At 40.2% G+C, this 26,184-nt stretch overlaps 4 protein-coding genes and 1 long non-coding RNA gene across 10 annotated transcripts in view; 1 reads left to right on the forward strand and 4 right to left on the reverse strand.

The window, feature by feature from the left end:
• The window catches only part of LOC309707002 (protein NLRC3-like), a 31,071-nt gene extending 28,337 nt beyond the window's left edge, over positions 1-2,734 (reverse strand). The window contains exons 1-3 of the mRNA XM_082534075.1: positions 2,628-2,734; positions 1,550-1,670; positions 1,364-1,465 (exon numbers count right to left, since the gene is read on the reverse strand). Coding sequence (XP_082390201.1) covers positions 1,364-1,465; positions 1,550-1,638 — 191 coding nt within the window. The 5' untranslated portion in view covers positions 1,639-1,670; positions 2,628-2,734. The remainder of the gene's footprint in view (positions 1-1,363; positions 1,466-1,549; positions 1,671-2,627) is intronic.
• A 2,595-nt stretch (positions 2,735-5,329) lies between these two features.
• LOC309707027 (uncharacterized protein) lies at positions 5,330-7,906 on the reverse strand. Of its 3 annotated transcripts, none has more exons than XM_082534121.1 (4): positions 7,818-7,906; positions 6,669-6,817; positions 5,802-5,966; positions 5,330-5,724 (listed from the first exon to the last, which is right to left on the reverse strand). In XM_082534121.1, exons 2-4 carry the CDS (start codon positions 6,723-6,725, stop codon positions 5,557-5,559), a joined length of 390 nt encoding a protein of 129 aa, XP_082390247.1. In that variant the 5' UTR covers positions 6,726-6,817; positions 7,818-7,906; the 3' UTR covers positions 5,330-5,556. The 3 variants fall into 3 exon arrangements, with proteins under 3 accessions (XP_082390247.1, XP_082390246.1, XP_082390245.1); XM_082534120.1 differs by lacking the exon at positions 7,818-7,906 and adding an exon at positions 6,940-7,117; XM_082534119.1 differs by lacking the exon at positions 7,818-7,906 and having other exon boundaries at positions 6,669-7,117.
• A 4,743-nt stretch (positions 7,907-12,649) lies between these two features.
• On the reverse strand, positions 12,650-13,806 carry LOC309707036. The gene is made up of 5 exons (XR_014276883.1): positions 13,637-13,806; positions 13,485-13,545; positions 13,261-13,374; positions 12,868-13,000; positions 12,650-12,726 (listed from the first exon to the last, which is right to left on the reverse strand). It is a non-coding gene; the product is annotated as an uncharacterized lncRNA (long non-coding RNA).
• Positions 13,807-17,431: 3,625 nt separating this feature from the next.
• Positions 17,432-25,874, reverse strand: LOC309707019 (G2/M phase-specific E3 ubiquitin-protein ligase-like). 4 transcript variants are annotated; one of them, XM_082534106.1, is made up of 9 exons: positions 25,688-25,874; positions 25,506-25,583; positions 25,032-25,237; positions 24,851-24,950; positions 24,605-24,744; positions 24,396-24,502; positions 24,165-24,309; positions 23,901-24,027; positions 17,432-17,536 (listed from the first exon to the last, which is right to left on the reverse strand). In XM_082534106.1, exons 4-9 carry the CDS (start codon positions 24,861-24,863, stop codon positions 17,526-17,528), a joined length of 543 nt encoding a protein of 180 aa, XP_082390232.1. In that variant the 5' UTR covers positions 24,864-24,950; positions 25,032-25,237; positions 25,506-25,583; positions 25,688-25,874; the 3' UTR covers positions 17,432-17,525. The 4 variants fall into 4 exon arrangements, with proteins under 4 accessions (XP_082390232.1, XP_082390230.1, XP_082390231.1 ...); XM_082534104.1 differs by lacking the exon at positions 17,432-17,536 and adding an exon at positions 22,852-23,751 and having other exon boundaries at positions 24,165-24,282; positions 25,688-25,852; XM_082534105.1 differs by lacking the exon at positions 17,432-17,536 and adding an exon at positions 22,852-23,718 and having other exon boundaries at positions 25,688-25,850.
• LOC309707379 (uncharacterized protein) lies at positions 19,839-22,516 on the forward strand (the record flags this gene model as incomplete). The annotated part of the gene is made up of 6 exons (XM_082534689.1): positions 19,839-20,208; positions 20,391-21,067; positions 21,558-21,603; positions 21,960-22,051; positions 22,141-22,251; positions 22,369-22,516. The coding sequence occupies exons 1-6, from the start codon at positions 20,194-20,196 to the stop codon at positions 22,514-22,516; spliced, it is 1,089 nt and encodes a 362-aa protein (XP_082390815.1). The 5' UTR covers positions 19,839-20,193.
• Positions 25,875-26,184: the final 310 nt, after the last annotated feature.

A 26,184-nucleotide genomic window follows, 5' to 3' on the forward strand; every position in this document is an offset into this window, starting at 1 on the left:
TTAATAACATAGTTTTGGTTCCTCGTGTCAAAGACTTGAAGAAGAGTGACAGAGAGTGTTAGACTGCTGCAGGATCAGTGCCACCTCCACAGACCTGTGAAGAAAATGATTGTTTGACAGATGGGCTCAGATTCAGGATCAGCTGAGGAGTTTGTGGCTGACAGAATCCTGCAGGTACAGAGCAGAGCCCATCATTAGCATGCAGGACTGTCCCTGGGGGGGTCGGCTCATTCAGGAGGTTAATCAATGTTTACATGTTCAATAAACATGTTAAGTGTGTAAATTTGCCCTTTTCTCTCGAGTCTGTTTGCTCATGAAATGAACTTTGATTCGTTTACATTAAAAATGATGTTTAATGGTGATTCATCCAAATGAATCCACAGTAACCCTGTGATGAGTCTGATTAAACATTTTCATTAACAGCAGTAATATAGATTATATATTATTATATATTAGTGCACACTTAGCTTTTAGTATATATGTTTGTTACAAAGTTGTATTTACAGCAGAGAAGCTGAGTTAAAGACTGAAAACTATTCAAAGTCTCTTTGAATTGAAGCGTTTAACATTCTTTGTGTTTATTCTGCATTGACTTCATTATATGGTGTAAACGTCTGTTACAGGCTTAAATATAAAGTTGGAAAAATGTAACTGCAGCTATTGATCAAGTAATTGTGATTAATCAGGATTAATGACAGAAGATTGTGTCATTAATTAGTCATGTTTTAATCTACTGACAGCACTAGTGTTCACTCTGGTGCCTCCAACTGTTTTACGCCCTTTCAACACCTTCGTGGTCAAAAGTGTACACGCACAAAATCTACAATAAAACCCTCACGCAGCAATAGGACAGACACACAATCCATTTATCTCTGTGTCTCAAACACACACACGTGTATTCAAAGCCTCGATTTGTTCATATTTCATCTGTTGTGTTTTTATCTTCAGCGTTTTCAGTGTTGCTGCATTTACACCAAAAATGTTTCCATTGATGAATCAGATTGATTTGAATGTGTTTCATCCATACAAATCCCTCCCTGGTGGTCACATGACTCTATAACATAACAGGAGTCATGTGACAAGAGTTTCATGCTGTAAAATGTCAAAATGGTTGAATGTGGTGGAGTAAAAATGTGAGATGTCAGCTACTTTTCTTCAATATGAAATGTTTGCAGGGCCTGACAGGAAGTGGACGGACGCTCTGATCACTTCCTGTTTGCTGAAGTGGGTTTTCAGTTGTTTAGAAACCAAAGGCTTGTTTTAAAAGACAGTTTAAATGGGACTGAGGGAACGACGTGTTTGTAGTTTATATCCAACAACATCAAGCAGTTTAATCAAAGAGTTCCTGTTACTAACAGCTCACCTCTCTGCAGCAGACACAGGCTGGACTTTAAAATAAATGGGAAGATGTTTAGACCAGTCACTCTGTAAGGACACACAGCTGGGTGGAGGTCCAGGCTGGTTCCTGTGAATAATGATGCAGCAGTGATGTGAGTGCTGAGCTGTGACATGGAGAAGAGTCATGGACAGTTAGAGATGGTCATCTCACCTCTGAGCTTTGGTCTGGCTCTCATGTTCCCCACACAGAGTGCTTTTAGAGGGAGGGACTCCCTCCTCTCTGTCCTCACACTGATCCATGCTGCTCAATTCAGCTCACACACACTTTCTACCTGCAGAGGAAACACAAATCATTCATGTGCACATCAGCTGAAATCCTCCTTTCATCATGTGTGCTGTCCAAATATCAGCTGCTTCTTTCCTGCTTCATCTCAGTGTCAGCTGGATGCAGTCAGACAGCAGTGTGAGGCAGAGGAAGCTGCCATCAGCCGCTCTGCTATCAGTCCACTAGATGGAGCCTGAAGCACACACGATGCATTCACTGACACACACTGATTCACTGTGACTGGAAGCTTCAGTCAGTCCAACACGTGTGAACAACATTTTAAACATTTCAGCTGATCCAGGATTCAAAGAGGATCAGCAGAGTTAAAGCTTCACACTAATTCTTGCTGCTGAGTTTGCAGAGAACTGCACACACACTGATTCACTGCTAATGAGAAGCTTCTTCCATCCAGTAATTCATCATCCACCAGCTCTGCTGCTGCTCTCAGTCCTGGACTCTGATCACAAACTAAAAGCAGCTTTTTAACTCGTGTCTGTAAGAACTCTTAGCGTTAGCTTAGCGTTAGCTTAGCGTTAGCATGCTGTGTGCTAGCTTAGCGTCAGAGCTCTGCAGGTGTCTTGTGTGTAAATATTAATCACAGTGACAGTAAAGGAGGTAAAGGGCTGTGACGTCATCACGTACGCTGCGTCCTCTGTGGGCTCTGAGTGAACTCAAAGTACAAACTACAAGTACACAAACACGAACGTAGCTCAGAGTGGCGGACACACTCGGCCTCGTTGGTCCAGCTGTGAGTCCGTTACCGTGAACTATGGAGCGGCAGATTTGTGCTGAACTAAGCTGCACACAGCTGATGTTAGCCAGGAAACATTACACACTGACTTTAATGGAGAGACCGGAAATACAAACACACACAGTTTGTTGTGTGAAGAAATCAAACACGAGCTGAACAAACAGTAAAGTTCCTAAAGACAAACTGTTAAAGGAGGAAACAAAGCAAACTTACAGTTTCTTCACACACCAACAACAAGCTCCACTCCACACCTGGACACTAAACACGGACACACAGGTGAGCTGCTTCCTGGAAGGAGGCGGGACTCCACCTGAAACTCAGCACAGGTGGGAGGGGCTCAGCTCTGTGTGTGCTGATGTGTTAACTTTAAAAATATGCCGTCTGACTGCTCAGACTGAGTCAGAGTAAAGTTCACATGCTGACGTGTGGAGACATGAAACCTTGTTGTAGCTGCAGGTGTGAACACACTGATCCCAGATCAGCTCTGCTGTATTTGTAACATGAACATTTCTGCTGCAAAGCTTCAAATGTTCAGCATGTTTCTCTGTTTCCAGTCTATAGATCCAGTCACACTTTCTACCTTCACCTGTGCAGTAAAGACTGAGAGCAGAGCTGAAACCAAGCGTCCAATCAGTGAGCAGCATCAACACCTGAGCTTCATTCAGACTCTGTTATTGAAGATGTTGTTGGTACAAAGTTCATCTGCTGCTCACATGAATCCATGAAAGATTTATTTCACTGATGTTTCTTCAAAGCTCATTTCAACCTGTTGAAGTCATGAATGAAAGTGCAGACTGAGAGTGGATCACATGATGTTTGAGGTGTGTCATGTGACATGTTCAGTATTGTCACACATGTCTAGATTGTCCCTGATATCATAACTGCTCAAACACTGATGATTATATTTGAAGAATTATTCCTGATGGCAGCAAAGTTTGAATGGAGCTCTCTGTCTGTGCTGATTTGTCGCCCTCTGGAGGTCAAAGCACAAACTGCATGATGTCACTGTAACCACCACAGAGACAGGAAGTGTTTTTATGACTGAAACACTGAAATGATGCTAACGGCTGTCGTTAGGCTCACTGACAGCAGTGCTGATGTGTTCATGTCAAACACTGGCTCAGGTCAGACTCCTTCATCCTTCTCCAGCGTGAGGCCGCCCTCAGACCCACAGGAGCTCTGACCTTTGACCTCCTGACCCTAACCATTTTAGTCTTGTTGCATCTGCAAATCCATCCAAACTGTAGCCGAGCAAAAGAAGCTGGAAGTTGTTCTATGAATGATGTTGTTGAAGGAGCTTGGAAAGAAAAGCGTCTGGACTTCTTTAAGTTGCTTGAAGAGGGACATGGACGTCTTAACGCCCACTCACATCCTGGGACATTTGATCACAGGAAATCACATGATAGCGTGGGGCTAGATCTCACAATGGGTTCACCCAAAACCTTGGCTGATTGAGACCCACACCCGTTCTCACACCGTGGCTCGTGTGATTAGGTAGAGGATCAACAGGGGCTCCGTGTCCCTGAATTTAAACTGAATCTAAACACACCGTGCACAATGCCAAGTTAGATAATGGTTAAAAGAACAAGATAAGAATAAATAAAAAGATAAAATAAGGATAAAAAATAACTTAAAAAAATAAAATAAAAAGATAAATAACTGCAAATAAGTACAAATAAGTAACTGAAGACACGTGTGGTCTGCAGATGTCGATGTACATGGATGTACATGGAGTTTAATGTGCAAAATGAACTTAGTGTGCAAAGTGACCTGATGTGCAAACTGCAGTTTGAGGTCGGTCAGCTGTTCAGGAGTCTGATAGCAGTGGGGAAGATGGAGTTGTTGAGTCTGGATGTTCTACATTTCACACTTCTGAACCTTCGTCTCGAGGGCAGAGGTGTGTCTCTGCTCTGGACTCTGTGATGGTAGCTGCTCTGCAGAGAGGGCAGCGGGGTCCTGATGATCTTCTCCACAGTTGTTATCACTCTCTGCAGGCGTTTGCGGTTTGCAGTAGTGCTGCCGTACCATGCAGTGATGCAGCTGTCAGGCTGCTCTCCACAGTGCAGCTGTAGAACCTGCTGAGGATCTTGGCCAACATACCAAATTTCCTCAGCCTCCTCAGGAAATACAGCAGCTGCTGAGCCTTCTTGACCAGCTGTGTGAGTTTGAGTCCCTCACTGACTCAAACTCCTTCAGTGACACTTGCAGCCTTGCAGATTAGTTTGCTGATCCTGATGCATCTCTGCAGCTGATGCTGTCCCCCAGCAGACAACAACAACATAGATGCTCTCACTAGTCCACACTCAGAAAAATAAAGGTGCCAACTAGAACCAAAAGTGGTTCTTTAGACTGATGCCATAGAAGAACCTTTTTTGGTGCCACAAAGAACCTTTCAAACAATGGTTCTTTGAAGAACCATTTCTTTCAGTGGTTCATTGAAGAACCATTAAAGGTGCCCCACAGAACCATCAAGAAATGGTTCTTTGGGGCACCTTTAATGGTTTTTCAAAGAACCTTTTAACCATTTTAAAGAACCTTTTTTGAGTGGTTCTTTAAAAAACCATTTTAAATCTTTCAAAATAAAATGCATCATAAATTGAATTTGAGCAGGGTAAAATAAATACTAGCACAGCATAGACATATATTAATGGTTTATTGTCATTTTGTAGTTACCAAAAGACAAAAAGGCATTTTAACCCTCAGCACAACATCACTACTAATACATGTCACATATTAGTGTTTTAAACAGTAATAATTAAATATATTGGCTATACTATAAAAAAAAAAAAAAAAATATATATATATATATATATATATATATATATATATATATATATATATATATATATATATATATATATAAATACTATATCTACAGATAACAACAAATAATACATGTATTGTTTAATTAAGAAAACAGAAAGTGATAAAACACGTTAGAAATAGCTTCATAACAGACCAATAAATCAACACATTTTCATCAGCAGATGTTTGCATGTTCAGTAAAAACATTTCAACAACAAGTTTATGATTAAAATGATCAATGAACTTCAGCCTTACGCTATGTAATGTATGTTTCATGTTGTACTCATGGCCCTTTGTTAGTCCAGTTTAGGACAATGTCTCTGACGTATGTTTCATATCAAATATATGTCATATCAAAACAAGCCCACACCTGCAGTTGTTTCAGTTTTTCACTGGTGTTTCCTGTCAGCTGGTCAACCTCACTCAGGCGGACATCCATATCAGCCAACCAAACGACAAGTTCCTCCCTTTGTGCTTCAAATCCCTCCCACTCTGAGACAAGGAGCTGAAAGAGAGAGAAAAGAGTCAATTATAAAGAAGAGAGAAAAGTGAAACCCTCCTCAGAAGGTCTGACTCGCATACCTGCAGTTGACCTGTGATGGACTCCAGTTTGGCGTTCACGTCATCCCTCGCCGATGCCAGCAGCAGAGTCTGCAGGGTGCCCTGGAAGAGCTGAGTTAATGTTCGACTCCTCCTGGTCAGGCTCTCCAGCTGGATGAGCCGAGGTCTCCCCTCTCGCCGCTGCCTCTGAACACAGAAACACAAATTGCATCTGAAGCAGGAGGTGCAGATTTTTTTTGCTATTCTTTTCTAAATCCAGGCTAGATCACGTGGAGGTATTTGGAAAATTGTTTTGGCCAGTGGACGACTGTTGTCTTGCAGAAAGTCAAATCAAACATATGCGATACACAATCAATTCACAAGAACACATTGTAAAAAATAAGTCCAGTTCTTGCCTGATTTCAAATGAATTCTGCATCAAAACAGGGTGACAGAAGTAAAACGAGTGCACAAAGCCTCACTTTGTAAAAGCCTGCTATTACAGTTCTCCTCTATGCAGACGACTTTCCTGTTTTCAAGGCACAACTTGGATCTGCTGTACGAATCTTATGGATACACACTAAATGAAACAATAGTGTGCATGACTCCAGATTCTGAGCCCTCATCCTAATATGGTCCCAACATAGCAACAGCAAGAAAGCAAATGTTGAGGCTTCAAAATACAAAGTCCATAAACCAATGGCTGACATGGGTTTTATCATAAGGGTGATAAATATACAGATTTCAGTCTGTCTTAGAGATTTGATGTTCATTTACCTGCAGATGCACTTATACGTACCTGCTCTATGGTTTTTCACAACATTTTGCATATCACTATTTAATACAGGAAGTACGTGAACTAAAACAAGTCATCGGTCTTTGTGAGAGGACCACATTAATGAAACAAACCTCAATGACATCATAGGGATCCCTAAAGATGCTCCTGCTGCTTCTCTTCCTCCTCATCCTAAGCTTCCTTCTCCTTGTCCTCGCCTTCCATCCAATTGTAATTCAACCTAATTGTGTTTCTCCCCCTCCTCTTCCTCATTTTGTTGGAGCTGTGAACACAATTAATGTGAATCTGGATTAATTTGTGCAAACAAGAAAAATCTACAGCTTTTTGGTCAGAGGTGCTCTTGTGATTTAAGCCGGGTAGAGTAGATTTATGTGTTGATGCTACCTGCTTCAGCTCTGGCTGCTGAGTGATATTTACACCCTGGCTGGATTACAAACTTTAACCATGTGCTGAACTTTGGCCCAGCGTTGATACCTCTTGTTAGTATAACGACCTCTTCTTAGCTTGTATGTATGATGTATGATGGTGGATAAATGAAATATACAAAAAAATTAACTATATTACAAAAGAACATCTACCTTGGAAACATCAAATGACCGGAGCATAACTTGTCAACTAGTCCGAAACTAAGTTATGCAGGAACAGTCAAAGACACACCTTCTCATGTTTGAAACCATTGTTTGAAAGGTTCTTTGTGGCACCAAAACAGGTTCTTCTATGGCATCAGTCTAAAGAACCACTTTCTATTCATTTCTATATAATTCGATTAGACAATGAAGAGTTATCTAATCTAATTATTCATTCAAAACTCTTATGCATAGCTGTATTTTATACAGCTCATACAGAATTCAAAGTACAGGTTCATGTGAGTATTTAATGTACGGCTCAGATCTACAGAATTTCAGAGTTTCTAGAGCAGACACAGAGCTCACGTCACAACAGGCTTCAGGCGCCATTTTACGGACTTTAACAATATATTAAATTTTAATTTCGGTCTAGCTGACATTAGGTTATGTACGCAGCACGCAATTGAACCACATATTTTAGAAGCCAAAGGTTCAAATGAGCTGGGAGCAGCTTCACTTAATTATAACAGTGGTTTTGTTAGGAAAACAGTTTCTGTATACCGGATACTAAATTGCGCTGACCTCAACGGCTAACGTATCTAGCTAATCGCTACTGTTAGCACAACATTAACAGCAAGCTACAATGACGAGTAACAAAAACAAAACAGTAATAAGGTTTTAATGGAAATGTTTTACCTTTTCTAACAGTCCCAGAATCCACAGCTTCAGAGTCCAGCAGGTACTGAAGACTGTTATCCGCCTCGCTGTCACCGTCCGTGAGTTTTTTCCCCGAAAGGTCAAGGCCCGCCGCTCGCACACTCTGTCTGCGCATGCGCATCCCAACGACTGACCCCCTAAGTCCGCTCCCGGGAGGTTATAGTATGACGTGTTCTGACGTCACTCTCTCTCCCTGTCATTTATTTGGCTCGAAACACATATTAACAAATTGCTCAATGATGAACAACTACTGAGATCATTTACCTAAGCTGTGCTTTGTCAAAACGAAGTGTGTTCATTACACTGACATTCTGTTCTGCAATTGTTATTTACTTGTATCTTATAATTTGACTTTACATACTGCTGGGTGGTTTGTAAAGTTTACAATAACTAGTATTATCATTATGCTGTATTTTCAAAAATATATAATAATCTCAAAAGTAATGCCTTGGAGTAGAAAATGGTAATGCTTTATTAAAATTTAAAACTAAAGTACAGTATTTGAATGTGTGTATTGTGTCTACTGTTTGTTAACTCACCATATTCATAATGTGTTTGTGGGGTTAGGGGTGTGTGTGTGTGGGGGGGGGGGGGGGGGGTTAGGGTCTTTAGGCTTTGGCCCCCACCCCTGCCACCAGTATATTTTTAAGCAAATATTTCTAACTTTTATTTGAATATTCAGTTTCCTACCATCTTCTCTTAAAGGGTAATTGCCAGGTATCCCGCCCTCCCCCTTCGCACACACATGCACACAAAGAAAACACACAGTATAATTCACAGCCTCATTATAGTGAATAAATATTTATGCCATTTACACCATCAAACTTAGATTGCTAAGGATGAAGAACTTTTTGTTCTTTAAAGAACCATTTGTAATAGCTGAAGAACCATCCACAAAATAAAAAGGTTCTTTGACGTATGATGGTTCTTTAAAGAACCATGAAGCCATCTGAAGAACCATTTAAGAACCATAATTTTTCTGAGTGCACTTTACCCTCTAATCACATCTCTGACATCTGCAGGTTGCTCCATAGAGACTCTTGTGCAATGCCAGGTGTTTGTGTTTGTCTGTAGGTACACATTAGATATGACCATAGACGCACACACACAAGTGAACACAGCAGCACAGATGGTTTCCACCTGCTTCCCTCTTTCTTCACACAACTGTGAGGATGATGAAGAGGTTTCAGGACGAGGTGGTCAGCAAGCACAGGATAAAGCAGGGCCATGAAACTCTCTGGTGCAGCAGATGTTTAATCAGACTCAGCTTTAGGCTTCTTTTCCCACCTGGCAGCAAAGTAACAGCTTCACTAATGTGAACAGTCACAATGTTAAACGTTTCTATATCTTCATATATTTTTATCTGTTGATGCTGCAGAATAAAGTCTGTTAACAGAGTGCAGGATGTGTAGAGCAGGTCCAGCTCTCCCTTTACTGTGTCCACTTTCATCAGCCCCTGTGAAGTGACACAGAGTGCATGTGTGTCTGTCAGCTGTTGTTTGTTGTGAAGGATGGAACAAATGAACACACACTTTTAGAGAAATCTGAAAAAGCAACACGTGCTTGGGCTCCTTCTGTGCTCGTCTTCATTAATGCTGATCTTTCTTTCCTGTTGGTTCTTTGGCACAAGCTTCAGTCTTTTCTCCCAGGGCTCCTTCACACTTAGAAACACACCTACATTCATTTATACACAAACATCATGAAACAAAGGCTTTGTAAAAGAGGACATGAGATCCTCTCTGAACAGCACATTCATATCAAACACAGGACTGAACAGGATATACTGAGTCTGTGCTGTTTTCATTGTTACTTGCTGAGTATTTTTCCAGTGTTTGAAATGTGACTCAAGTCTGATTCTTCTACTGTGTGTGAACTCTAAGCAGCTGCATTAAACAGCTGCTTTTCAAACCAGGCTCAATCCTATGACTCTGTGAATGTAAACTTTTGTCACCTGCATGAATAACAATCCTTGATCTAGTCAGGACTGCAGTGCTCCTGTGATCCCAGCTTATAGATGGAGGCTAGCATGAGAGGCTCAGCAGCTAAAGCAGCACACCTGGGTCTCCCAGCCTATTAAAAGCAGCCCTTTGCTTCACCTGCTTCACTAAACATTATTATTATTATTTAAGCAGAGTGGTGTGATTGATGTAGGCATTGCTGTGTGACAGGAGGACTTTTCTTGAAACAGCTCGTGTGACGTGAGCTGACGTAAAAACAGTGATGTTAGCTTGATTCTCTTGGCTAAAACTATTTTAAAAAGAGGGTCAATCATGCAAATCTGCCAATAGAAGCCAAAGTTACAGCCCCTCAGAGTTTAAAGAGAAAAGGCCCGTTTCCAACACTCGGTTGTGCAAAGGGAAACAGGCCCACAGTGCCTGAGTGTGTGGGTAATTCTTCAAATAATATTCAAAAGCAAACATTTTTAAGCATGTAAATAAAATTCAATCATTTCTGCTCTTCAATACCTAAGAAATGAAAACTGGCAGATGGTCCCAAAATGTGAAACGCCTGGCTATCTGTGCATTTAGTGCTGCAAGTTTTCACTGTTTACCTTCAGAAGCATAAATCTCTGCACAGATAATGTTCATATGTGGATTCCTGGTTTTCTGCAGTTAATTGTGACCCAAAGCGTATTTTTAAAGTGGTTCCAGGCAATAAAGTCTAAAAATAAATACATCTACTTCCTTTTTCTGTGTTCCAGCCTCAGTGACTCTGACACAGTGCTGTAATATTTACACCTCTGATGAAAGCAGAGTTTGTAGTTGCAGAGAAATACTCGACTCATTTTGGGCATTTACGAGCAGGAACCTCAGAAAGCCCCTCGCTGCTTCACTGGTTAAGAAGCAAAGCAAACATTAGTTCACAGTGATGTTAATTAAGGCCCAAAGTTTAGGAACGAACGTCAGCACTTCACTAATGAATGTAATGCTGATTCATGTGCTTGTTTTGTAATGTGCATGTTGTGCGTTGCTATTTCCCATATTCTTTGGCACTGATAGATGAAGAGTCTCAGGCAGGACCGAGGCTGCCAGCTGCTGACAGTGAGCAGGGAGAGAGCAGCAGAAGCTGGGCAAGAGCAGGGCACCTTCAGCCCCCTTCATCAGCAGTGTTGGTCAAGTTACTTGAAAAAAGTAATCAGTAACTAATTACTGATTACTCCCCCAAAAAAGTAATCCCGTTACTTTACTGATTACTTATTTTCAAAAGTAATTAATTACTTAGTTACTTAGTTACTTTTTAAAAACACGATTTACAACCTGAATAGGTGATAAAGCGATAGATCTTTCAGCCCAATTCTACTTTTTCTACATAATCCATCATACAAAATGTAATCAAATGGAAAAGTCTCTTTTTAAAACTTGTTTTATTAGTTTTAATCTTTTAACTTTATGCATCAAGCAAAACATTTAATTATATGCAACATTCTCTGACTTGAATAAATTAGTTTAACATTTAAACCTATTTTCTACACATTCCAGCTCATAAAATAAAATATTTTTTGTGTTTACACTCACTCTTTCAAACAGATGCAAGTAAAACACAGCAGAAAATAAATAAAGTCAAAGACTCAGCGGTCCTGTTGCTCTATTTTCACCTGTAAAGCAGGAGTGGGGCAGGCGGAGGTTTACCCTGGTGCAGGTGTGCTGCGGTCAGTTGAAGAATCCGCGCGAGTGTCTCTGTGAGTTTCCCATCACGTCGTAGCTACTCGGTGCTTGCTTGGAAGTTTAGGGGTTTTTTCGCTGTAAAAAGAAGTTTTCTTCCCACGCACGATGGACGCTAATGTTTTTGTCACTTTTTATGGAATCAAACTCAAAGTAAGGTCAGTACTTCCACACTTTAAACGCTGCACGCTCATACTCTCTCCCGCACTCGATATATTATCCATTGTTGATCTGCACACAGCTGCTGTCACCAATGTCGCACTTGCTTACGTCACTGTCATGAGACATTCTCGCAAAAAAATCACGGTTTTAGTAACGCAGTAACGCAGCGTTCCTACGGGAAAGTAACGGTAATCTAATTACTGATTTTGCAATAGTAATCCCTTACTTTACTCGTTACTTGAAAAAAGTAATCAGATTACAGTAACGCGTTACAAGTAACGCGTTACTGCCCATCTCTGTTCATCAGTCAGAAATCATTTGGGTGTCTGTGTGAAATGTCTGGTTTTTAAAATCTTTTTGTAGACATATTTATTAAATGTTTAACAATTATATAGAAGAAAGACAATGTAAAGAACAAAACATGACAAAACAAAAATGAGTTGAAGTTATGAACTGTTTCTGAGAGACAAATAACACCAGGATCCTTTTTGTGTAGCTGACAGCTGGTAACTGTGCAGGGGCGGGTCTAGCAAAGTGTTGCCAGGGGGGCAGGTAGGGCATTAACAGGGAGAGGGGGGCACAAAGAAATACTTTTCTTTCTTATTCTCATTTAAAATACTTTTAATAAATAATTATCTGAATCTTACAACAAACGTTTCCATCTGATGTAAAATGTATAGAAATCCATTATTGTACATAGTCATTTTTTAGGGTCCCATCATAATTTCTTCAGAAGTAAGTACTGCATATGATGCCAGTGTTTCCCACATTTTCTAGATTCTGCACCAGTACTGTGTGTAAAATGCATCAAAAAGTCCGTTTGATTCTTTCTCAGCTGTCTTTCTGTCTCCTTTCACTTTTTAAAGGTTGCCATGTTAGAAAACATATTTTGCCCTGCCGTGCTGTTTATTGATGTGGCAAATGAAAGGTTTATGAAAACATATCTAAATCTGTCATCAGTAATCAGCAATGATCATGTCTCACCTCTAGTCTCTGTCTTAATGTCAGGTTTCCACCGTGTGTTGTAGATGTTCAGGAGGTTAACTCGACCAACAGTCTACTTCCTGTTTAGAATACCAGGACAGGGAGGATGGTGCAGGTTTAAGTTTATTAGACTGATGCATGTATACCAACAAGACAGCGTCCATCACTGTGACAACAGCGTTTGTTTTCATTCAAAGGCTTTATGGTTTTTCCTTTAATACCTGGGGGGCCGGTCTCCAGTCAAAATGCCCGGGACCATTTTTTGTCCCAGTCCAGCCCTGGTGTCAGATCTGCATGCAGTGTCAATGAGACGATCAACAACAGATCAGACAAAACACTCAGGCGGACACTCCTCTGTAGAAGGAAACATGGAAAGTGTGAGGTAATCAGTGCACAACATCACTTTGTATTTCAGGCTGTTTTTATATAGAACTTCAGCACCAATGTAAAAGTTCTGGTTTGAGGAAGATGAAGAACATTTTCAGGAAGGATGCCGTCTGCAAGCAGAGCTGCTTGAACCTCAGCGCTGAGGTCCAGACTACTTCCTGTGAAGCCACGTGATGTAAATCTGCTGCTGTAACTTCACAGTTTACTGAAGCTAAATGCAACGTTACCATATAATCTGTTTTCAACAAAGGTTTCACTCCGTCCGGTGTTGATGGAATGATTCAGGCCGTACTCGTCAGGCTTCCCGTCGACCACACGCATTTCAGTCACAAACCCCGTGACTGACAACAAGGGAAACAGCAGAAGAAAAGATGTGAAAAATACTGGATGATGATGATGGAGGATTAACCGCGGTGGCTAAACTGTTTCCTGTCTTTGTGGGCGTACTCACAGGGAAGTTTCCAGGCACGTCAGTCTTGGTGGCTAAAGTCTCCATTTTCCAACATGTATCGCTACAGGTGCAAAGACACAACATTAATCATCAGTGTAAATATTTTAATGCTGTCCAAACGGTGTTTGCTTTGTCTGTCCTCTCGCACTCACAGAGGAAACGAGGACGCCACCTTCAACCCATCTTCAGTTGGCTCAACCATGGCCGGACTTCCTGTTGGCTTTGTGACAGCAAACCACTTGAAATGAGAGCAAACTGCAGTCAAGCACCACTTACAGCAACCTGTGGACACGCAAATGGAAAGCACTGAGAATCATACAGAAGCATAAGAGCTGTTTATTGTAACACGTGTGTGTGTGTGTGTGTGTGTGTGTGTGTGTGTGTGTGCACATTAATAACACACTGATGTATGTTAGTTTGATTTATGCTATATCTGAGAAAACAACTGCAGAATTTTACATCAAAGTTTCCAAAGCTGATGTTTTGTTGTTCACTCTGTTTTATATTCATATAGTTTGTTGTTTTTAAATCAGTGGACAAAATAAATATTATCACACAAAATCCAGGGTGAAACATAACCAAATAACCTAAATGGTGAAGTCATTATAGAAGTACATGTTGCAAAGGTCGGCCTCCTGTATAGACTGCTAAACTGTCTGTCCTCGTTGGACAAGCTCCACCCCTTTTCCATAAGACGGAGACATTTGTATGAAAATAGATGGGCAGTAAAATAAAAAATAAAAAATATTATGGATGACTCTGTAAATCAAAGTCGGCCTGAGGCAGAAGCAGAAACCATGAGGAGCACAGCACCACTCCCAGAAGGGCACGAAGTGAAGCCATAGCTGCTGAAGAGTGAAGACGTGATGATGGAGGAGATCACAGATGAAGATCTGCTGCCTGCTGACTCTTTATATAGAAGAGTGAGACTATCTCCCCACCAGCAGCTGCACTTATACAAACCCCAGGTGCTGGGATGGCTTTGAACATGTGACATTTTCTGCAAACACATGGACAGTTTCATAACCACAAAGATTATTCCTGCAGCGGCAGAATCGTATCCACTGTGTGAGAGGTGAACGTCAGACAGTTCTTAGAAAATGTAGTTTCTCTTTAAGCTTTTAACGTCTCTTTTACCCCCATTTGTCTAAAACTACTTGACAGCCCTTCATGTCAGAGGTTTATTACCTGTGCAGGATGGAGCACATGGTCTCAGTCAGGCTGGACACGATCACTCCTACAGGAAGTAAATGTGATTTTATTTCACCTGTGAAATGATGAAAAACAGCAGAATAGCTCACGCTAACAAACGGGTGTTGAAATGTTTCATTTTCTGCTGTTTCACAGGTCAAAAAGGGCGTCGAAGCAAACTGAAGCTGAGCTGCTGCTGCTGTTGTAGTGCAGCATCTGCTGTGTGCTTCATCAGAGAACCTTCTGTACACAGCAGACAGAGGCTGCTGCCACTGAAGTCCATCTGCTAGAGAGCTTTAAACACTGGTTATTGAAGTGGCTTTGATGATACTGATACACAGTCTTTGCTGCTGTCACAGGACAGGGATCCACCAGGGAGTAGTTGTCAGGATAAAGAGCCTTCGCTTCTCTAAATATAAACTGGATACTTGTAGGAAACTTTGGGAAGCAGCATTTTTCCTCATATCGTCTAAACTGAAGTTAGCTCAGGTGCTTCTTCCATACTTGCTCTGCAGAAAGCCAAAGAGTTTGGAGCTCTGCAAACATTTGCAGCACAGCTGGATGTTTGTAACTTTGGTCACCTCTGTATCATCCCTCAGATTCTTTCTGCACAGCTTTGAAACCACGACAGCACGAGTGATGCTGAGGAGACGTCCAGTTTAAACAGACCTTTATTCCTGGAACACAAACACATGAAGTGATGCTGCTAAAGAAGAACATTTAATCGCACTAATGAATCAAGCATCTGTTTGTCTGTCAGTCTGTCAACAGTTCCTCTGATCGACTTCAGACTTGGTGGGTGTTTTGTTTTTGCAGCGGTCAAAGTCGATCAGCGTGTTGCTTTGTCTGCTGTAAATCTGCCTGTACAAAGGGAAACATGCATGTTTTAGATGCAAACTCACAACATGGCTGCATTTTTGTGATTATGTGTATTTTATATTGATTTATTCTATTATGTTTTGTATCTTTACAAGTGTGTCGATACAAAGGCTTGATTAAAACAAAGGTCTCAGCTGTGCTGTTAGGGATGCTCTCATATTTGTTTCAAATGTAATAAATCAAAGGATTTCAGGCTTTTCATCCTTTTTATTTGTTTGGTTCTAACAGCAGCTGGATAAAAACATGCAGGTGATGAATATAATTGTGTGATATTATGAGCATTGTGAATAAAGAAAGAGCAGAGATAGTAAAAAGGAAACAGGTGATGGACGTGAGATTTTCAGAACAAAAGCTCCTCAGTGAGACGATCACCTGGACACAAGGTCAGGCAGCTGGGACTCATCTAGAGAGCAAAATGGAAAAGTGATCTGTGCAGAACATCACTGTTGATTGCAGTTATTTACATCAGACTTCTTCTCTGAGATAAGAGCAGCATTTGTGGGAAAGATGACAGTATTTCCAGGCTGGATGCTGTTTGCAGGGAGAACTGAATGAAAGTCTCCTGCACCTCAGCGCTGAGGTCCACACCTGTGAACACAGATGAGGTCAATCTGCTGCAGCACGTAGAGCTTTACTGATCAGCAGGTTCAAAGGATTCAGCAGAGCGTAGAGTCAGAGCTAAATGCCACATCACCATAGAGTTTGTTAACAACAGCTTTCTTTGCCCTTTGTCTCGATGGACTGAATCAGGGATACTCGTCATACTTCACCTCAACCACGTCACTGAGAGACCCCAGCCTGACACAGCAGCAGAGATGATGAAAGCAGAAACAGCAAACAGATGCTTCAGTTGTGTTTCTCTCTGTGTGTGCGCTCACGCCCACTTGTGTGTGTGAACTTTCCACGTACCTCAGCTTGTTTCTCCAACATGAGCCATCAGGGCTGAAAAACATCACTAACACATGAATTCTTTCTCTTTTTGTTATCACCTGTGATCATGTGTCTCATGTTTCTGTCATTCACCAGTTCTTGTATAGTTACGTGTAACTAGACTTCTGTGGGACGTAAATGATTGTTTTGTATGCAGATCTGTACAAAGGATGGAAACACTTGATTACAAAGGAGATCTCAGCTGTGTTGTTGTGGATGGACTTCAACGTATTTGTTAAAAAAGAGAATAAAGCAAAGTGTTTTAGCTGTTTGGGAGTTTTTGTTTGATTCCATTCAGTTTTATTTCTATGGAGTCAAATAATAAGAAAGGCTCTAGAACAGCCCTGAGTTTGTCCAGGTGACACTCCTCTGAAGAACAAAGACAAAGAGGAAGAAGGGGACTCGTTTTCAAGTCTTGTTTCTTTCAAAATAAAAGCTGAAATGTTTTGGAAGCATGATAATATTTCAGCCAGGATGCCGTCTCCAAGGAGACCTGCACCTCAGCGCTGAGCTCCACATCACGCCCTGTGAAAGCACAGATATAAATCTGCTGCAGTGAGAAGAACTTTACCCAACACAAGTGTAGAAGTAGACATTTGACTTTACCTACAACCTGTTAACAACAAAGCTTTCATTGCCTCTGCTGTTGATGTCATGTAGGACTAATCATACTTCACATCAGCCATGCACACGTCAGAGGATCTCCAGGCTTTCAGTAATAAAGCCAAGCAGATGATGTGAACATAGCAATAGTAAAACATGCATCATAATCAGCTGTATGTGTCGACTATGTGGCACCTCAGTCTTGTTGGCATGAAGAAAAGTTGTGTAACATGTAGCATAAGGGCTGCAAAGACATCATGTAGACAGCAGTCGTCTGTTAGTCGTAACGTATCTCCTGTTAAAGAGTTAAATGTGCGTTCTCCATCTCTGTCCTCTCACAGCTCGCCGTACACCAACTCCAGCTGTGGTAACCATGGCTGTGCCCATCAACACGCTGAAGCTGAGACGCCACCCGTCACTATGGCGACTCCAATAGGGTTACCTGTCAGCTGTGGACGCATGAAAGGAAAACAGCAGAAACACAGACATGTTTACTGGAACATTTCCTATTGACAGCTTTATGGAAAAGTGGGTTTAAACACTTTTCTATGTTTGATTTTGTTTATTTATGGATTTATTGTGAAAGGAATTTCAAAGTTTTAATTTGACCTTTCCCCTGTTTTTCATACAGACTGGAGACGAATGGATGGTGCTTTCTTTGTTTGTCTAAAGATAATGAATAAAACTCTACACACATCTTAAACCACCCTCCTTTCTATATATTTTGTTATATAAATGGAAAGTATATAAGACACAAACTGAGCTTATATGATACTAAGGACCCTGGAGGTCAGTCCACCTTTATAATTCAGCACAGCCTGGAGTCTCTTAGTCAAGCTTGTTTGTGTTTTCTGTGAGGAAGTTTTCAGCAGCAGCTCTTTTCTTGGATGTTGGTTCCCTTTGTTTCCATCCTCTGTTAAGATGTTTCAGTAATGTTGAGGTCTGGGGAGGCCAATCCATGGCTGACGTCCTGTGATGCTGCATTAGCAGTTTGTTCATAGTGAAAAATGAAGCCACTGCCAATCAGACATTTGCACAGTGGATCAACTTCTGATGGTACTGTCCTGAATTCCACACCTATAATATGTTTGCACATACTGATGAATATGTGCAGCTGATTTTCAGTCCAGTTCCTGTGTGACAGACGCCAGTCTTTCTGCCTGTGTCCTTCCTTAACAATAGAGCCATCCTTCCACTGAGACTGTTTCTGATGAGGCTTCACTGAGCAGTAGATGGATCCCTCAGCTCATCTAATCGTCCTATTTCTAACACATGACTGTCAGAAACTGTTAATCTGCTGCAGCTCTTTAACTCCTCCACTTCTTTTTTTGTAATCTCTTAGTTTCCTCATCTTTTAAGGTGGCACTGCACACCAGATCCAAAGTCAACATGCTGTTATATGATGGAGATGAACCTGTAATGGAGTTTGATTTAAACCAATCAGCAATTAAGTGAATGATGATGAGCAAAGATGGTGGAGGTGGTGGATGAAGACCCGGACAGCTGTGGTTGGCTCCTCGTATAGAGCAGAGTGAGGTTGTGTTTGCACATTATTATAAAACCATGTTCACCATATATTTTAGCTGCAGACAATAACATGATTTCTTTGCTGTGGTGATTTTATTCCACTTTGGTAAAATGGAAAACCATCATTTCTTGCTGTAATTCACACATTATTCCAAGAGCCTCAACACGAGCCTTGTAGTCCGACCATATATAGACAAATCAATAGTTGTGTTTGTAACAGCTCATGAACATGAATCGTTCCACATTACTTTGAAATCATTGTAAACTAAACTGGAATAAATGAGTGTTTATATATAGTTTTGTCTCAGCTGTTCATACACAGTGTTTCAGTTCTTATCAGAGTCCCACCGTCTCACTGTGGTGAACCTTTAGCTCTGTTGGAAGCGTGTTGTTAGACCAGGTTTCCCTCATTTAAAAATAATCTCTCATTAGAAATGGACATGATGTCTAAGACATAGAAATGCTTATTATGGGTTCACTTGATGTCACTGAAAAGATGCACATGGGTAACGTGCAGGCCGTCCAGCTCCGAGGTTTATCTCCTCACCTCGAGTCTGCGACACTCTCTCCGTGTCCTCTCAGATAAGGGCGCGCACATTTCTGCACGATCTTCTAAATTACAAAGAGCGATTCACAAAACAGAAGCTCACAAAACACTCATCACAAACCAAAAATGGCTCCACTGAGCGTCAAACTGTCACCAGAATTTACTGATAATCTAAAGACTCACAGAACTCATTGTGTCTCATTGTGTCTTAGTTTGAGACATAAGTGCATGATCATAATACTGTGTAGTTAGATGAGACAGAGCTGATGCTTGCTCTTAATTATCCTCTTCATGTTTCCCGAGCCTCAGCAGTGGAAGCTACCATGGATAGAAAGACTATGACTCATCTTAAATCTCAAATCTTTGTCTCCAAAGAGCTGCTGATGTGTCCGATATGATCCACAAGCTTAAACTAGGATTATTATGGCGTTATTTTTGTGCCACTATTCTGAGCGCACGTAAAAAAAAATTGCAGGTGCAAGTGTTGCATTTTGAGGAGAAATTTATTTTGAGCTTACAAAAGCTGAATTTGAGTGAACAAAATTCATTGCTGCGTGCAAAAAACGTATTTCAGTGTTTGCGCTTATCCATACACACACACAATAGCATCTCCTCTCGCTCAGTTTTTTCATTTGCGCTTGCTCGCAATGTGTTGCTTGCGCTCACAACATTCTCTGCTTCGTACGCTCAACTCTCTGTACACCGTTATAAGTGTGCCAAAAACCAACCAATCACAGACTTGGTTTCAAAAATTCTGATTGGCTCTTACGGTCTCCAATCAGCTCGCTAGCTACTGCTGTCCGGAAACACTGTCCGAAATGTAGCTAAATCCAGCTAAAATCTCTTAACCCCCAATTTGCGGATAATATCTTTAATCATTTTATTTTAAAATATATTATTTTTTAAGACTATTGTTGGTGTAGTAGAATGTAGTTGCATCATACAACCATGCCAACTGACTAATTTTTCCAAATTATACTTGAGTAGCTCTCTTTTATGTCGTCGAATACTGAATAGCAGCACGAAAAGAGCATGTCCCGGCCACATGTAAGTAATATAAAATCATTTTGTTAATTATTATTCGCTTGATAACTGACGTTAGCTAATTTGCAAACTATGCAAACTTGAAAAATGATGTACCTCATGTAGTTTGTTTTATGGGTTGTTTATTTTTGTCTGAGATACATCATTTCATTGTACTTGTCCATGTTCCTTGCTGCTTTTAACAGGACATACTGAGACAGCAAATGATGCATAGACTCCTCTCTAAACTGGAAGCTGCTTTAAACCAACAACCACTAAATCTGGATTATTTGGAGTTCTTGACTCGTCATGAGCTTGTTCTGTTTGAATCTTTCTCTCAGCAAATAGGCGGTCTGTCAGAGATTACAGAGGCTCTACAAAACGTTCATCATCTGGTTCAGTGTGAAATTAACATCAGCTCTGTGGCCATTATTGAACTGGAAACAGAAGTTGGTCTGGGACCTGGCCACCCCAAAATCGTACTAGAGAGAGAAAGACTCAAGAATTTGTTGGACATTCAGCTGCCAGTCAGCTGCATTGCTAAATGTCTTGGTGTTTCAAGAAGAACAATCTACAGGAGGATGCAAGAATTTGACTTGTCTGTGAGAGGAACATACAGCACAATGAATGACCAAGAGCTGGACAACATCATATCGGCTATCAAAAATCAGATGCCAAATGCTGGCTATCGAATGGTTCAAGGACATTTGGTTTCTATGGGTCTCCGTGTTCAGTGGTGGAGAATGATGGCCTCCATGCATCGAGTTGATGCTGTAGGGATCTTCAAACGGATCACAGAACTAGGCTGTGTTGTGCGAAGAAGCTACTCGGTGCGAGGCCCTCTCTCCCTGGTCCACATAGACACAAATCACAAGCTAATAAGGTAAAATACCCACTTATATAGCTCTAACACAAGTTGGGCAGAAAGATGCACGTTATACTTTAAATCTGCTTTAATCAACCTTATCTGATAGGTCTTTCAGTGTATTTATAATATTTTAAAAAGCACTTGATAGAGTAATATTAAGTAAAAGGAATACAGGATGTGTAACAAAACCAGCAATATTGTTAATTGTAAATTTTCTTGAGCAGTTATTTACACTTTGTATATCGATATTTTCCATGATAACAAGCCTATCAACACATAATATGTTAAGTGCTCCAGAAAACTTAAAAAAAATCATGACAAGAGAACTAAAATATTTAGTCTCATTGAACTTATAAACATATAAAAATGCTGGTATTATTTTCAGCACACCTGACAAGTGTCCAGTTTAAGTCAGTGGCAAGTGTGCATACTGAAAAATGTATTTTCAATGTCTTACATGTTCTGCAAATCAAGCCTTAGTGAGATTGTTTTCCCTCTGAAACAGGTACAATGTTGTGATCTTTGGTGGAGTGGATGGCTACTCAAGGAAGGTAAAAGTGTAACTGTTATGTAGAATATTTGGTAGTTTTGAAATGAGAGCTTTATTAGGTTGTTTTTTTATGAACATCAATTATTCAGCAAGCCAACATAGTGGACGATTTGCAATTATTATTTTTTAAATTTCTAATCAGTTCTTTACCAAAAAAGGTTAAACTAAAAGGCCATTTTCATTTTTTGATAAGTACTACCAATATTGATGTATAGACTACTCAAGCTTTGAATTATGGTTATGAACATAGAACCGTACAATATTCCTTGAACACTTATTATGAAACTGCATTATTAACTGAAAAACTATACATGATCTGAAACCAGATCTTTAATTTTCCATTTGTTTTTACTGCAGGTCCTGTACTTGGATGCAGCAACTAACAACAGGGCAAAAACTGCATTCTCATTTTTCCTGAGATCAGCCCAGCTTCACGGCTTGCCATCAAGGTTTTATGCCCTGATTTAATTTATATGCTAGCAACAAGTTTCATTAAAGAAAACTTTAAAAATTCCTTAAAAATGTATTTTTATCATAGGGTTAGGGCAGATCAAGGAGTAGAAAACCTGGACATTGCACATTTCATGTTTGCCACAAGAGGAACAGGGAGAGCGAGTTTCATATCTGGAAAGAGTGTCCACAATCAGAGGTTAGTCTTTTGATGTTTTTTATATTATTATTGACTGCATGGGTAGATTGTTGTAGCAGTTCTGATATTGATTTGAAGCATGAAATACCTGAAATCCAAATTCAAATGTATTTACAGAGTAGAACGACTTTGGCGTGATGTCTGGATTGCAGTCACTAGCAAGTACCATGATATTCTTCACTCACTCGAGGAGGATGGCCTGCTTGACATTTCAGATGTCATTCATCTTTTTGGTGTCCACTACATCTTTGTCCCTCGACTCTGAGCAGATCTTGTCACCTTTGTTGGAGGATGGAATAATCATCCCCTCAGGACAGAAGGTGGTCTCACTCCTGAACAGCTCTGGTGTATGGGACATCTACAAGAGCTGGACGAGGGCGAGAGACTTGAGGTACCAGCTCATAATCTGATTTTTTTTTTTTTTTTAATTTAAATGTTGAATTTCAAAATTTTAGTTAGCAGTTAACTCTGCTCTTCTGAAATTAACAAATTAAAACACTTGCAGCACATCTGGGAGATGCTTCTGGTGATTTTATACATTCTTGCTTATCAATTACCACTAATCTAAATTACAGTAAGAAGAACATGAAAACAAAGGCATTCTTTTTAAATTGTTGTATTTTAATGGAAAAAACGCTTACACAAAATAACATTCCTCCCAAAAGTACCTATTCTGGAATAATGACCATTATATATGTTTGTGGATTTGAAGGAGCTTCGGGATCCAGGCATTGACTGGGAGAGTGCTGTACTGCAAGAAGAATCTAACAGCACAGTTGTGGTTCCTGAAGTTGAATGCCCACTGGATGAGGAAACCCTGGAGGGGCTTCAGAGAACTATTAATCCCTTGGAACATTCTGAGTCACACGGTCGTGACCTGTACATACAATTCTTGCTACAGGTGTCAAACCAACAGTGACACTTAACATGGACGTGAAAGTCAACGTTCTTTTAAGTTCTCAAATACTGGATTTCTTTGCTAAAACATTCAGATTACAAGTAGACAAGCAAACAAAGCACTTGCTTATTATCTATCAACGTAGGACCCTACACAAAGTTTTGAAGTCTTGTCATTTTCATGAAACGGCTACGAACATCTTAACAGCTAATGTTTACAAACATTTTTACTCATTTAGTTTCCAAATTACAAGACAACAATGTGTTAAACTCTGTGGAATCCACCACCATATTTAACTGCTGCACTCATTATGGTTTTAAACACTGTGTAAGTGTCCAGATGCTGCACTGGAAAAGTCACAGTACAAGTGCATGCACTCACAACTGGGTAACAAATGGAGTGATCTCCCAGCCGCTCCTTACATTCATGGTCAAACTTGCATGTTATTTTGAAATGTCTCTTTTCATCAGGAAGGATGGGAACATGGGACTGGCCGGTCATCCACTGGAGCACATGGTGGACAGCAAGAGACTCTGATTTTTCACCACCTGCACCGCCTGTGTTTCCATCTGTGATGTTTGAAAATGTTTCTGAAGTCTTTTCTAAATAAAAAGCAATCTGGATTACAATGTTTTAAATTAACAACTAAGAATACTTTCTAGTGCCCTGCATGTTAAAGCAAAAATATTTAACAGATGCATACGGTATATATACAATACTATAGGTATATACAGCTAATACTATATAGTACCTGATACTTCAATCTCCTGCAAGAAATCTTGCAAAAAATTTATGATCTTCCTCTCAGTTCTCTCCCTAGATGTCCCTTTTTCACTGAAATGTGGTTGGCAGCTCATCATAATGAAATCAGCGTCTGGCTGTAAATAAGGAAATAAAGTAGATTATATTATAGATATATTGTTCATTCAAAACTAATAAATAAATACAGGATAACTACAGTACAGATAAGTGGACTGTGTTTGGATCAGACTGAAGCTGCTATGTTAATACTTACTTTGAGGATTTTCCCAGGAACAAACAAACTGTGGCGAGCTTCAGGATTTACAGCCATCAGGTTCACAAGACCATACAGTTCCATGCCCTTTCGGAGCTGCTGTAGCATTGGAATCAGTCTTGTTGTAGAGTGTAAGACAATAGCACTTAAAAATAAAAAGAAAAAAACAAAAAGAAAAACTAGTTGGGGAGGGGGGGGGGTTAATGATCTCTCTGATTTTTTCTCCCTTACCGGATCATGCTTTCCTTACTATCCATCTTTATCTGGTTTGTGTATCCACAGCTGACAATTTCATCAGCCCACATCATCAGAGACTGTATGTCTGCTGCATCTTCAACCTGGAAATGTATAATGTGAAAGAGGAAATACAGAAGGTTAAAAGTGTTTAAAAACACCATACTCATAATATATCATGTGCCAGAGCTAAACCAGGTGCTCACTTTGCGGATGAGCAGGGAAGATTCCACATCTGCAACATCCTCCTTAGACAGACAGCTGAAATCAACCTCTCCTGAGCAGAGGAAATTGTAGCACCATTCTTTGAAAAAGGCAGGAGATGGGCCTCCTTGGGCGAGGCTGACTGCAATTATTTCACCAACAAATGATTATAATTCATTTTCAGGTAACATTTACAAAAATATCGGATGCGTATTAAATGTAATACACAAAGCTCGTATGTAACCAACCTGAAGTTTTCATTATCAAGATCGGTCAGAGAATACTTGGGGTTTTTGCCCTTGTTCTCAAGTCCTTCAAAGAATCTGCTTTCAATACCTGAAATCATGTCTTTCATACAAAAAATATCCGCATTTTTAAGTTATCCATTATTTATTGACACTAGGACAAAACAGGTAATAGGCAACTCACCACTCAAAAACTCTTTCCTAAGTGCTCCTGTATCCACGCCTGCCTCTCCAATGAAAACCACCCTAAGAACACTGGTGGGAGATGCAGCTTTTTTTCTCTGCCACTGGAGAATGCCTCTGTCTGGAAGGTCTTCTCTGTCCACACACAACTTAAATTCTGTTGTGGTGTCGACTTGTTGTTCAAGGCAACGCAATACATCTTCCACGCTTAACAAAAACAGGGTAGAAAACATCCTAAGCTCTCAAAGAAAAATAATCATCTTTAGATTAAAAGAGGCTACCACATTAAACGTGATTAGAAATTATTGCAGCATGTTCTGTGCAACAACCTTTAACAATAATTTAAAGTAGTGTGATCATAAAATGTTTTATATGAAATTAAACCCCAGGTATTGTGTAAAAGATCTTACACATAATTTTAACAAATGGTTCTGCATAATAGTGTGTATATGAACTATAATAGAGCAAAAAGTACCTGTCTGTTGTGCATACTGAAGTTTGAGCTGGTGTCCCTGTAGTTTGGTCATTTTCTTCAGGCACCATGCATTGAAAGCTGATGACAAAACAAAGTTTAAAAAAAAATAAAATAAAAATACATATGTTTGCGTGGACTGTTACTGATTAACATTTTTTCATAAACGGCTGAAAAAAGATTACCTATCCCCACACAGACTCGCATGGACTGTGATCTCATCTTCAGGAAAATCCTTAGTGCATATTGGACAAATAACCTACAATTCCAAAAATGGGTACATGTTAGGCATAGTGGGAAAAAGATCATTACCGATACAAAATTCATTGTAGTTAGGATTATAAGTGTGTGCAGTGATGTGTGTGAAACCTCTGAGGACTCACACGTGTGTGCTTCAGCCCACACACACATATGAAGCACTGCGACCTCACACAGAAGTGTTTTACACATCCAACCTGAATCCTGATCATTTCTACAGTTTATTAAGTTCAGCTTCACCTGAACATCAGTGATGAAGCTGCTCTGACTCCATCACAGCTCACAGCTGTTGGAACGAGTCAAACAATGAAGAAGGTTCAGAAACAGCTGATGATTTTACAGAAACATGATGCAAACATGAAAATGGACACATGATTTTTTATTAACAGACACTGTTTATGTTTCACTGTGCATGACGTCATCA

The sequence above is a fragment of the Aulonocara stuartgranti genome (assembly GCF_965226115.1).
Source record: "Aulonocara stuartgranti genome assembly, chromosome: 5".
NCBI classification, from domain to species: domain Eukaryota; kingdom Metazoa; phylum Chordata; class Actinopteri; order Cichliformes; family Cichlidae; genus Aulonocara; species Aulonocara stuartgranti.

Excerpts from the sequence above, each read along its gene's own strand:
- LOC309707027 (XM_082534121.1), bottom strand. The coding sequence starts at position 6,725 with ATGAGGAGGAAGAGAAGCAGCAGGAGCATCTTTAGGGATCCCTATGAT. Across the intron at positions 5,967-6,668 it reads ATCCCTATGATGTCATTGAG|AGGCAGCGGCGAGAGGGGAG; the intron begins GTTTGTTTCATT and ends TTCTGTGTTCAG. Across the intron at positions 5,725-5,801 it reads CCATCACAGGTCAACTGCAG|CTCCTTGTCTCAGAGTGGGA; the intron begins GTATGCGAGTCA and ends TCTCTCTTTCAG.
- LOC309707019 (XM_082534103.1), bottom strand. Across the intron at positions 24,503-24,604 it reads CTTCCCTGCTCATCCGCAAA|GTTGAAGATGCAGCAGACAT; the intron begins GTGAGCACCTGG and ends ATACATTTCCAG. Across the intron at positions 23,752-23,900 it reads GCAGGAGATTGAAGTATCAG|AAAAGACTTCAGAAACATTT; the intron begins GTACTATATAGT and ends CTTTTTATTTAG.